Here is a 12,781-nt window from a genome sequence, read left to right on the forward strand (position 1 = left end):
GCGTTCTTGCGTCCTGTTACTTTCTGCTGATTTTATTGTTACTTATGCAGGGATTTGTGGAAGGAAAGTTAACGATGAAGAATAAGTTGAGCGTTATAGGGGATGTGAAGAAGGTCATGACTGAGAATCAAATTAAAAAGTTTAAAGAAACGTGTTTCGGTCCATGGTTAGATCTAGAATACTTTGGTAATGATCCCGAGCTTGTACATTGCATGCTCCAACGGAAGAGTGTGCGGCTGGATAGACTAGATAATGTTAAGTACCCCGATGAGCATGAGGATATATGGTTTCATTTCCAGAACAATTTTTCGATTAGATTTGGTCGCCGTGAATTTTGTCTTGTTACGGGTTTTTTGTTTAGTAGCCGGACGGACATGGCACATTACATCCCGAAGAATTATGACGTCCAGACCGCACCTATTAGACGACGTTTATTTAAGGGTTTTAAAGATTCTCAAAATGTTTTGATTAGTGATGTTGAAAAGATGCTTTTAAAATCTGATCACAGCCGTATTAGTGACGATGATGTGGTGCGATTAGCAATTATCTTGATTGTAGAGAGAGGTTTTATGGGTAAACAAGGGATCCATGTTGTGAATAAAAAGTTTTTATGGCTAGTCGAAGAGTTATCGCGTGTTAATCAGTACCCATGGGGGTCTCGTATTTGGGAGCCAACTTACGAAGCGGTTAGTGAAGGTTTTGTTATTCGTGAAAGCCAATTAGAGAGTGGAAAGGCGTACACTTTGGCGGGATTTATGTGGGCTTTCAAGGTAAATGGTTGAACATTTGTTATTTAATGTTAATATTTAAGATGTAACATAAATTAAATTAATTGTTTTTTTATTTGTAGATTTGGATTCTCGAGTCTTACCGTCGTACCATTAAACCGTTTGCAAAAAAGACTGACAAGAATGGAGTACCGAGGGCTCTTTTTTGGAAGCGTTCATCTGCCGAGTCATTTGGAATGTCTGAATACCTTAAACTCCTACATATTCAGGTTAGTTACATTTTTAAAATGTTAGCCTATCCTAAATTGTTGCATAGTTTATCTGTTATCTGTTAACAGACAGGTTCTGTTATGGGCGCAAGGTATCCCTTGCGTCCTTGCGTGTGTTTTTAAGTAGACGCAAGGTATACCTTGCGTCCTTGCGTCTTTTTTTGTTCTTCAACGCAAGAGTTGTTTGCGTCCTTGCGTACGCGGTAAACTTTTATCTGTTTACATACAGGTTCTGGTATGGGCGCAAGATATAACTTGCGTCTTTGCGTGGGTTTTTAGGTAGACGCAAGGTCTACCTTGCGTCCTTGCGTGTGGTTTTGTTCTTCAACGCAAGAGTTGTTTGCGTCCTTGCGTACATGTAAACTGTTATCTGTTTACAGACAGGTTCTGGTATGGGCGCAAGGTATCACTTGCGTCCATGCGTGTGTTTTAAGGTAGACGCAAGGTGGACCTTGCGTCCTTGCGTGTGTTTTTGTTCTTCAACGCAAGAGTTGTTTGCGTCCTTGCGTACACGGACGCAAGCTTTTCTTTGCGTCTTTGATTATTGGTTTCTGCTAATATTCTTATTTGATAATTATTTAATATGAATAATTAATTGTAGGATGAGTGTCCCAAGAAAAAGAGACCTTTTCGTGGTCTGCAGCCAACTGAAACAGAGCAGAGTTGTCAATGGTGGATTCAGAGTGACGTGTACTTTAGAGGAGGAAAGGTACCAGAAGATGAGATCGAGGTTGAGGTCCAGGATGATGAAGTTGATACAGATGATCCAGTTGTTGATGGGTCTGAGCAGACACACCACAAGCATTCAACAGGAGATGTTCATACAGAGGGCCTTCACGATGTACACAATTTACATCGTATGTTAGAGTTGTTGACAAAGCGGGTGGACAAACAAGAGAAAGACTTAATTGATTGCAAAAAACTTGTTATGCAACACGAAGAACTTTTATCGCAACAACAACAACAATATCAGGTACATTGAATTGAATTGATTTATGTTGATTGATTTATTATTATTTTGGTATTAATTGAATTGATTTATTGATTTATTTATTACTTATGTTATTTATTGTGTTTAGGATGATGATATGTGTTTCAATCGATCTTTGTCTGATAATGAGACTGAAAGGCCGTCTCCAATGCACATTCGACGTGGAATCAGAGAAAGAAAGCCAACTGGTGTATTAAGGTCCCCATTCACAACACCTGGGTACAGAAAACCCATTGAGAAGGTACAGCCCAGCAAATTAAAATAGTTGTATGTTAAATTATTGCAATAAACAATGGCTATTTAAGGTTGTTTTCTGTTACTGTCACGGACGCAAGACATGCCTTGCGTCCTTGCGTGTCGCAAGAGTGTTCTTGCATCTTATCTTCTAGGCACGCAAGGTTGTACTTGCGTCCTTGCGTGGGTTTGTCGCAAGGTTGAGTTTGCGTCCTTGCGTATGTTTGTTTACTCTGTTGTTTATGTATTTTACTCAGTTGTCAAAAGATGTGATTGAGAAAGTGGAAAGCATGAATGCTGTAAAGTTAGGGACTGAAGAAGATCAAGGTCAACAACAAATTAATGAGGATGTGGTACCCATGGACACAGATGCAGCAGCAGAGGTGAGTTTGGCTGGCGCAAACCATCATTTGCGTCCTTGCGTCCGTTATCTTTTAGGCGCAAGGTTATGCTTGCGTCCTTGCGTGTGGTCTATTCCACACACGCAAGATTATGTTTGCGTCCTTGCGTCTGTTTGAATTAATTTATATTAACCTTGTTTCCCATAATTATTGTAGGTTAGTGTTGATAAGCAGCCTGTTAAAGTGAGTAAGAGAAAAAGAAAGGAACAAGACTGGGCTACTGAGGAAGAAATTTGGGGGATGATTAACAGGTTTATAAATGATCAAGGAACTCTCCAACCACCACCACCTAATGCCTGGAGAGATGGTAGAAAGCATGCAGGTCCAGCAAAAGATCCAAAGACAATGATTGAGAGCAAGCAAGAGACGCGTTGCATGTTCATCTTTCAAAATGAGCAATTCATTTTTATAAATCAAGACTTTTGGCTTCGATTACTGGCATTAGGGCATTCTGGTTATTTGGATAACTTGGTAAGTTTGTAAGCTTGTTATTTTTTTATTCTTTTGTTAATTTTATATAATTTTATACAATTTATAAATTTTACTAAGGTTACACTGTATATGTTAACTTGTTATATTTATAGCACATTGACGGCTGGGCTACATTTCTGTTGAGATATCGTCAGAGATTTCTCCCCTGAGCCAGTCAAGTTTATGCCACTCCTGAGTTTCCAGCTGAGGTGCTTAAGGCTAGTTCTAGATGGACTATTATGCCACTGGGATTCATGAACATGTTTGAGAGGTTCAAAACTTATTTTGACAATACTCAGAAGGAGGTGGGCACACAGGAGGAATCTACAACAGATGGAGAGAGAATTATTGGCCAAAATCCTCCAGATTACATGTACTTAATTGGACTTGGAGACGGCAGTGTTGACCTATATCCATCTTGGGCTGACTGTGATTAGGTAAACACAAGAATTTTTACAGAAATTTTTGTTCTGGAGTAGACGCAAGGACATTCTTGCGTCCTTGCGTCTTTGTTACTGGACGCAAGTTCTCCCTTGCGTCCTTGCGTGTCAATGTCGCAAGGTCAACCTTGCGGCTTGCGTGTGTTTTGGAAACGCAAGGTTTATCTTGCGTCCTTGCGTCCCGTTGTCGCAAGGTTCACCTTGCGTCCTTGCATAAGTTTTGGGTTTTCGCAAGGTTTATCTTGCGTCCTTGCGTCCTTGTTCAACCTTGCAGCTTGCGTGTGTTTTGGAAACGCAAGGTTTATCTTGCGTCCTTGCGTCCCATTGTCGCAAGGTTAACCTTGCGTCCTTGCGTAAGTTTTGGGTTTTCGCAAGGTTTATCTTGCGTCCTTGCGTCCTTGTTTTGTTTTAACCTTTCCGCCTGTCTGTTACAGGTCTTGATCCCATTACATTTTTAGAAAGAAGAACATTTCCTGCTGCTTCAGTTGAAGTTAGAAGAAATGAAGGTTTTTGTGTACGACAGTTTACCCGGACATGTCAGTGAAAAAAAACTTGACGAAGTTTTCAAGATTTTGGGTGACAACTTGCCAGTGTACTTGAAGGCGATTGACTATTTTAACAAGACGCAAGACTCCCAAATTGTTGGATACTATGAAAATAAAGAGAGTGTGGAGTTGATGATTGAACCTGGTCCCGTTGTGCCAATGCAGACTGGTGGTCATGGTGATTGTGGGGTTTGGGTGTGCATACATATGGAGAGGATTATTTATGGAAGGGAGGAGGTCGACAACATTGGAGATGCTAAAAAGGCTGCAGAGCAGTATAGAAACAGAATGGCAAGAATGCTTTTTCGTGCACGTTTTGATACACAAGAACCGCCGCCACCAACTCCACCAGTAGAGATTCAGGTTGATTGATACATTGTAGCTAATAGATAGCAGGTCTTGTATGCAAATTTGGTGTAAATAGGTTGCTGGTAAATTCACTTTTGCAACAGTTGTATTTGACACCCCACGCAAGGACGCAAGCTTATGCTTGCGTACGCAAGCTTAGATTTGCGTCCTTGCGTGTATATATTTTTCGTACGCAAGGAATGCTTTGCGTCCTTGCGTGTGTATACTTTCGTCATCATGCGTACGCAAGCAAAGCCTTGCGTACGCAAGCTTCGCTTGCGTACGCAAGCGAAGTCTTGCGTACGCAAGCAAAAGCCTTGCGTAGGAAAGCAAAGCCTTGCGTGTTTTGTAAAACAAATTACATTTGTTACATAAAATAACACAGTAGGTACCTAGAATACAAGGGAAATACAACAATACATTACAACAAACGAAATCCAACAATAAGTTAAAAATAAAATTGACATTCCAAATGCGATAGTGTTACTAATTATCGCTCCCTAAATTGCACGTTGCATAAAACTGAGACTGATATGCCTTAAAAGCTTCAGCATCTGTGGCCTTCTCCTTACCCTTCTTCGATTTTGGGGCCGATGTTTTTACTACTCTTTTAGAAGTTGATTCACCTGTTCGGTCATAAGAAGCTGTGCACGTATCCCTACCATGACCTGGTTCTTTGCAACGAGTGCAAGTTCTTACGATTTTTTCAGTATCTTCACCCTTCGACGGAATACGTTTTGTACTTTTAGGGCGTCCAGGGGCTCTTTTCTCCTTAATGGGAGGGTTTACAATTTGTAAAACGCCGGGCGACGGATACGACCATTCTGACCGATGGGGCAAAGGAAGGATGTGTTCAAAATACGTATTTATATAAGTTTGAGTTGTGAACCAGTGTGATACAAATTGAGTAACATCCTCCACGCCGAAAAGTCGTGCTGCTGCAATAACATGACCGCAAGGTATCCCCGATAACTGCCACTGCCCACATGAACATACTTTATCGTCGAGATTAACCATTCCATTTTTTCTGCCATCTCGCACTTCTATTAGATTGTTTGTCGATGGAATTGCTTGCCATCTTCTAGATTTTCTCGTCCTCTTGCCTAGTTTACGTTCAGCATATGGGGTAACCGTTGAAGTAAGACTAACCGACTGGTTGCGATGTTTGAAATACCAATCTTGTACTGAAGCGCGAAAAAACTCAAACAACATGCAAACAGGTAGTTTTCGAGCATGTTTGGATAGTGCGTTAACAGACTCTACACTGTTGCTAGTAAGGTATGAATACCTAACATGTTCAGCTCTACTTCTGGACCATTTGTGGAAACCAACTTGTTCTAAATAATTGTAAGACGCTCTCAATCTTCTTCGAAATACACTAAGATGATCCTCAAAATCCGACCCACGGTAAGCTTTCACCATTTTCCAATAATGCCATTCAAAATATTTGAATTTGTTAGATTTAGTCTTGATGCTTCCAAACAAATGACGTGCGCAAAAACAGTGAAAGGCTTCAGGAAACACAGTTGAAACACCATGTGCTATTGAAGCAGCACGATCAGAAATAAAAGTAAGCTCTGAAATACGATCACTCATACCACAACTCATTAAATGATCTCTTAGGTTGCCTAAGAACCATGACCAAACCTCGTTTGTCTCGCCGCCACCAATTCCGTAGGCCAATGGCAGAATTCCATTATTGCCATCCATCGCAACGGCAACTAAATTTGTCCCCGAGTACCCTGCCTTCAAATGCGCACCATCGACGATGATTACCGGGCGACAATGTTGAACAAATGATCGAACCTACATAGATTTTAGCAGGTCAAAAGTGTTCAATTATAATAAGGTCAATTATAAGTTAAAAATGAGAGAGATTATCGATACTTACAACTACGCCAAGGGAATAGTAACACATCAAAAATCTATCTTCTTTGTCGGTGACCAAATTACTTACGCTTCCCGGGTTGTGGATCCTAATGTTATATAGGTAAAGGGGAAGCATTCGGAACGAGTCCTCAGCACTGCCACGAAGCATCTGTAATGTATGACATTTGGCCCTCCATGCTTGGTTGTAAGATATGCTGACACCGAACCGTTGTCCTATATCCGCACGTATATCATTTGCTTTGTATTCCCGGTTTGCAGACTTGAAAGAATCCACAAGCATACTACCCAACACCTTTTTGGTAGCATGTTTATTGTTTCCCATAATTAGTGTGCGTGAGCATGTGTGTACGTCATGCAATTTCTTTACCATAAAGTTTTCAGTGTTCCGTATTTTGTAAGCACTAATTTTCCATTCACAATTTGGCAACACACAATTAGCGGTGTATCGAGATTTGTCCGTCTTTACAGGCTTAATTTGGAAGTTTTCTTCAAGACATTTTGTAAATAGAGTGTTTATGAACTCGGCCTTGTTCAAAAAAGTTTGACGAACTTTAATTAAATCTGATACCCTATACATGGTTGGTGTTTGTGTCGCAAATTCAGGCTCTTGCTCTTGCTGACTCAATAGAGGTGGCATATTCCAGAATAAATCTTGCTTTTCTTCTTCATATTGATCTTCTTCGTCTTCGTCTTCGTCTCCGTCTTTTTCTCCATCTGAATCACTATATGCGACAACAGATATCTCAAACGGGTGGTCTCCTTCTTTAATTTTACATACGTTTTCAACACCATAGTTAAACATATCAAACTCTTCAGTGTTTGGAGGTGGCATTTCAGGCTCTCCCGCTTCTAAATTACGAAGGTTTGGTTCAGTGACTTGTGTTGAGTGTGTTTCTGGGTTTGGTTGTGGTTGGAGTGTTTCTGGGTTTCGTTGTGGTTGGTGTTTTTCGTAGTTTCGTTGTGGTACGTGTGTTTCTGGGTTTCGTTGTGGTAGATTCATTCGTACTTTCTCAACAACATAAATATCAATCGGAGCATTTACAATTGCATATTGTAAGAACTCTTGAAAGTCTTCATAATCATCCGTAATATCAAAAACATGGTTATTATAAATGTATCTCATTGAAACAGGTGAATTGGGTGGCATTTGTATTTTTTTAAGAACATTTTTTAATAATATTCTCTGATTCATTAGTTTTACAGGTGCAACAGGTAGTTTTAGCCGAATTCTAAAACAATCTTCGGGTAAATACTTGAGAATGTTGTTAATATACTCAAAAGAACCCCCACAACATATATGAACAACAAATTTATCTTCATTAACACAATTCATAAATATTTAGGTAGTGAAAAAATGCTTGAAAATGTACCTTGTGTAGCCAATAATCACTGAAATTCTTTTGGAATGAGTTGTTAGAAAATGATAAATTTCAAGTTCCCGGGACATTCTTTATATAGGATCGAAATTCTATCCATGAAAATCTAGAAAATCTAATGAAATCTTATCCTGAAAATCCTTTCCTGATAAGATAAAGGCGCAAGGACGCAAGGACGCAAGGAGGATTGCGTACTTGCGCCAGTGTGTACGCAAGGTACCTTGCGCGGGCGTTTAAACATGTCATTTAACCGTGATAAAAATTAAAAGAATACGCAAGGACGCAAGAAGGCAAGGTCGCAAGGTACCTTGCGCCTTGCGAGGGCATTTTGTCAATTTTTTTTTTTTTGAGCTCTGGTGCAAGGGGTAAAAAATATTTGGGCATTTTGGTGATAACCCCTTATTTTTTATTTAACTCCTGCTTAAACTTTTTGGGCTGCAATATCTAAACGGGCCAAACTATATTTTGTAGTTGGACTTGACTTGAACTGCTAAAATAATGGGCTAAACTTAGGCTTTCAAAATTACCCTAACATATATTTGGCCTGCTTTTTGGTTCATGTTGTACATGTTAAACATTTTACTCTGTTATCCCTTTTCAAATGTTGGTGACTAAGTTAATATGGTTTAAAATAATTAGTTACTGTCTCCGTTGATTATATGTAAGTTGGCTTTAATTTATAAAAAAAGATTCCTTAAGCGGCTTAAAGTTTTATGTATGTCAATTGACATTACATGTACCAGTTTGATTGTATCTAGTTTAAGCCGTTTCAAATATAACTTATTGCGATTAGTTTGTAAAAATTGTTTCGTGTTTAACAATTATGTCGGTGAAACTTAACTCGAGTCCAAGAAAGAGATAAAATCCGTCAAAAACTTAGGTGAGTTTAATGGGGGTTTTATGAAAAATTGAGAAGTTACCGTTTGGCCCCCATATAGTTTTAATTTTTCCCCAAAATAATTTACTTTTTGGCCCCTGAATTTTTTTCAATGGTTGTCAAACCTCCGGTGTGTAGTGCTTGTGTGTACACTCTTGGAGCGCGAGGTACAAATGTTTTAAGCTCAAAGGCGGGTGCTATTCATAAGCTTTGCCTTTTAGATAAAGGGTTGCATGTACAACTCTTGGCGCGTGAGGTACCAACGTTTTAAGCGTAGAGGCAGGTAGTATTCATAAGTTTTGTATTTTAGTTAAAGGGTTAATAATAATATATATTCTATGTTTTCTGACTAGTGAATATCAAGCATATATTATTGTTTCTTTTTTGAATTGCATTATGGATGGTTGGATGGATGGATACTTGTACCTATTAGTGTTTTTTGTTGTTTGCAATATGTATTATTTTGTGCTTATTGAATGAGGAGTATATGTTTATTGTCTTTTTTTTTTTTTTTTTTTTTTTTTTTTTTTTTTTTTTTTTTTTTTTGGCATTTTAGTTAAATACTTATATTTTGGATGTTTATATCCGTAGTTGTTTGTAGCCAAACTGTTTACAATATTTGATATATGATACTACGTATATGTTTGTACATGTACTTTTTTCTTAAAATTATTTATGATGGTTAACAATTTAGAAAGTGTTGCCGCTGTTAATACTAGTACGGTTTATATATTTGTTTTATCATTGTGATTAACTCTTTTAATCAGCTGAACCAGTAGCATCTGAACTTAATTCTGATTCTCGGGCTTAAATGTATTGTAAGATTTTGGTGAGTTATCGTCACTTTTTATTTTTAATACTATTATTGTAAATATATCAATGATGGTTTTATCAGTTTTTTGGTTTAATGTTAATTGTCATGGGCGGATTAATTTTTTAAGTCAACAGCAAGCGTCGATTTATTGGCGTTTTAACTGCCGCTTAGAGCCTAAATTGAATTTCACGCAAGATTTAAAACCCATGAAAATTTGATTCCACCATTTTCATGGCGTCTCAAATTGATTTTATTTTATTTTTTTATATTTTTTCCTACTTATTGGCCGGAGGTTAACTCGGAAGCAATCTCTCTATCTGTCGAATAGAGATGGATGACTTTGTCTACTTTTGAGAGTGTTTCACTTTTGGTGGAGAAATGACTTCTCCTTTATTCTCGGTTAGGGGAAGGATTATCTACATCTCACCTCCCTATAAACTAGGCATGTGCAGTGGCGGATCCAGAATTTTTTCCCACCGGGGGCGAAATTTTTTTTAAAATCATAGCAATTTTTTTGAGTAAAATATGGAGGTTTTGGGGCAAAAAATTGAAGTTTTTAGGCAAAATTTGAAGATTTGTGGGTAAAATTTGAAGGTTTTGGGTCAAAATTTGGAGAATTTTGAACAAAATTTGAAGGTTTTGGGGCAAAAAAAAAAATTCACCGGGGGCAAAGTCGAAAAATCCAAAATTTTTACACTAAAATTTCGAAATCCACCGGGGGCGGGCGCCCCCCCCTCCTTACACTCTAGATCCGCCTCTGGGCATGTGGTATTAGGTTTTGTTGTTATTGTTGTGGTGGTGGATTAATTCGAGGTTGGACCTTATATGATTCGATATATGTAATAATACGTTTCAGGGTTTTAGTAAAGATGGCATAGCGTCTGGTGTGACGTCATCATTCCAGGAGTAAAGGTGCATGGTGTTGTGAATAAGGCCACTATACTTCAAGTTAACGTGTCACGTAGATTGCCAAGAATACCACATAACAGGCCCGGCCCAAAGGGTGTGCAAGATGTACATTTGCACAGGGCCCATCAATTTTAGAGGCCCAATATATATTTTCTGTAGATTTTTTTCTCAGTTGGTCCCTCTATTATACCCCAAATCGCTACTTTGGTCCCTCGATTTTTAATTTGGCAATCAGCGTCCCTCAGTTATTTTAATTTTACAATTCGAGTCCCTCCGTCAAATTTCTGTTAAAAAGGTCCATTAATCTCTATCATGTGCAATGCATGTGAGGGTATAATCGTCTTTTTACTCTTTTCTTCATTAAAAACAAGGGTCCACCGGCGTAAAATATCTTATAATTATATATTTTTAATTTATAAATTTATAAATTCTTATATTATAAATGACAAAATTTTGAAAAAATAACATTAACTAACAAACTAAAGTAACAGTTAATCACTTGGTAATTCATTTATTTTCCATGTCATTATATAGTACGTACTAGTAGTTTTTTAAATCCATATCATCATTTATTTTTTTTCCCATGTCAGCATTTCAGCCAAGCATTCATCTTCCTTAACCAAACATTCGTTAAACCTTCAGGAGTATGAACCCAACTTGCAAAAAATAGAGATTGCACCACTGAATCATTTGACCAAATCATTCTTCTTTCTTTTTATTTATCTAACATTTTCTTATTTCTTTCAAAGAAATGAAATTACCAAACACAAATCAAAAAATTTTAAAAACCACCGGACCATATTTATTCTAAAAAAATCACAAATTTTCTTTCTATTGACTTACGCTTCCTTACTGCAGTTTGTTCACAAACAACAAGAGGAAAATCATCATAAACCCAAAACAATTAAAGTCTAAGATCTTATATTTTACTTGAGGATAAGATACCCATATCTGGAGTTCGATTGCTGAAATTTGAACTCCGGTGAGTAATACGGCGGAGGACGGAGAAGGTGGTGCGCCAGTGAAAAATTACAAGGTTTGCTACAAGGATTTGTTACAAATAATCCAGATCCAATCGTAACCACCGATTTTGTTACGCAATAGATATGATAATTCGAGAACCCAACCACCGTCTCCTCCGTTCAATCTCAAACCCACCGGTTTTTTGGTCAGTCTGCTACGATATCTAAATTCTGGGTTTGAAGAAACGAATCGACCATCATCATAATTTTAATGTACTTTTGTTTGTGTGTATTTTTTTCAAAGAACAGGTATGAACAGATGATAATTTTACCATGTATTTTGTTGTTAATTGTTAATGTTAATGGTGATGATTGACGAATTTGTTCCTGTAGACGAAATCCAATGAATGAATTTATGTTGTAGCAATGGAGTACAGAAGCTTTTGTTGAAGATAAATTTATAAATTAAAAATATATAATTATAAGATATTTTGCGCCGGTGGTCCCTCGCTAGTGAAGAAAAGAGTAAAAAGACGATTATACCCTCACATGCATTGCACACGTCATGACTTAACGGACATTTTTAACAGAAATTTGACGGAGGGACTCGAAGTGAAAAATTAAAATAATTAAGGGATGCTGATTGCCAAATTAAAAATCGAGAGATCAAAGTAGCGATTTGAGGTATAATAGAAGCACCAACTGAGGAAAAAAAGTCTTTTCCGTATGTTAAAAAATAACCTAGCAAATCTTTTCACAGGCCAAGCTTATGTTATATTGTTAATGTAAGGCCAAAGCTTTTAATTATATACAATCTTTTATTCATAAAACCTACCGATGTGGGTTGAATCTACATCTATATATAATAATTTTGATAACTTTATAAGAAAGCACAAAACCTTCTACTCAGGGTGATGAGTATATTAATATACATAATGTGCTGGTGTTTACTATAAAAGTATAGGAATGATATACAATAGAGCATATCAGTTTTGTGACCAAAATGCTTATCACTAATCAATATATATTGATCATAATAAGATTTATCTGTTAACTTTTTAATACTATATATACGTGTTCCTTACTTAGAAGTCACCTGTAGTAGATTTGAGCCCGCCCGTTGATCTTGAATGTGTTCCTATGTCTAGTCAGTGAGTTGTTTATGGTAATTGTAAATGTAAATGTTGGCTTTCAGTGAGTTGTTTATGGTAATGTGTTCCTATGTCTAGCCAGTAATTTTTCTTCCCCTTAAAAAGTATGGATTTGGTGTTGTTATTGTTGCACAATTAATTTTTGTGTATGCTAGCTTCAATGGTCATGAACTTTATATTATTCGTTTGGGTCGAAGGGCTTTATTTTTCATCTCATACAGGGCACTTAAATTTTCGAGACCGGCACTGCACATATAATACCTATTAATCGTTGTCATTGGTCTAGAATTAGAGTTGTCTAGATTGTCACATAATTTTCTCTAGATTGTCACATAAATCATAATGTAATGAATAACATGTGAGATCACGTGATAC

General features: G+C 37.4%; 1 protein-coding gene across 1 annotated transcript; it reads left to right on the plus strand.

Moving 5' to 3' along the window:
* The first annotated feature begins 248 nt into the window (after positions 1-248).
* Positions 249-3,531, plus strand: LOC139889029 (uncharacterized). The gene is made up of 7 exons (XM_071872003.1): positions 249-770; positions 851-997; positions 1,599-1,970; positions 2,077-2,229; positions 2,480-2,605; positions 2,780-3,094; positions 3,394-3,531. Exons 1-7 carry the CDS (start codon positions 375-377, stop codon positions 3,529-3,531), a joined length of 1,647 nt encoding a protein of 548 aa, XP_071728104.1. The 5' UTR covers positions 249-374.
* Positions 3,532-12,781: the final 9,250 nt, after the last annotated feature.

This window comes from Rutidosis leptorrhynchoides, chromosome 2, assembly GCF_046630445.1.
Source record: "Rutidosis leptorrhynchoides isolate AG116_Rl617_1_P2 chromosome 2, CSIRO_AGI_Rlap_v1, whole genome shotgun sequence".
Classification (NCBI taxonomy): domain Eukaryota; kingdom Viridiplantae; phylum Streptophyta; class Magnoliopsida; order Asterales; family Asteraceae; genus Rutidosis; species Rutidosis leptorrhynchoides.

Bases quoted from the DNA above. Each gene is read 5' to 3' on its own strand.
- LOC139889029 (XM_071872003.1), top strand. From the start codon at position 375: ATGGCACATTACATCCCGAAGAATTATGACGTCCAGACCGCACCTATT. The intron at 1,971-2,076 runs GTACATTGAATT...TATTGTGTTTAG, and splicing joins AACAACAACAACAATATCAG to GATGATGATATGTGTTTCAA. The intron at 2,606-2,779 runs GTGAGTTTGGCT...TAATTATTGTAG, and splicing joins ACACAGATGCAGCAGCAGAG to GTTAGTGTTGATAAGCAGCC.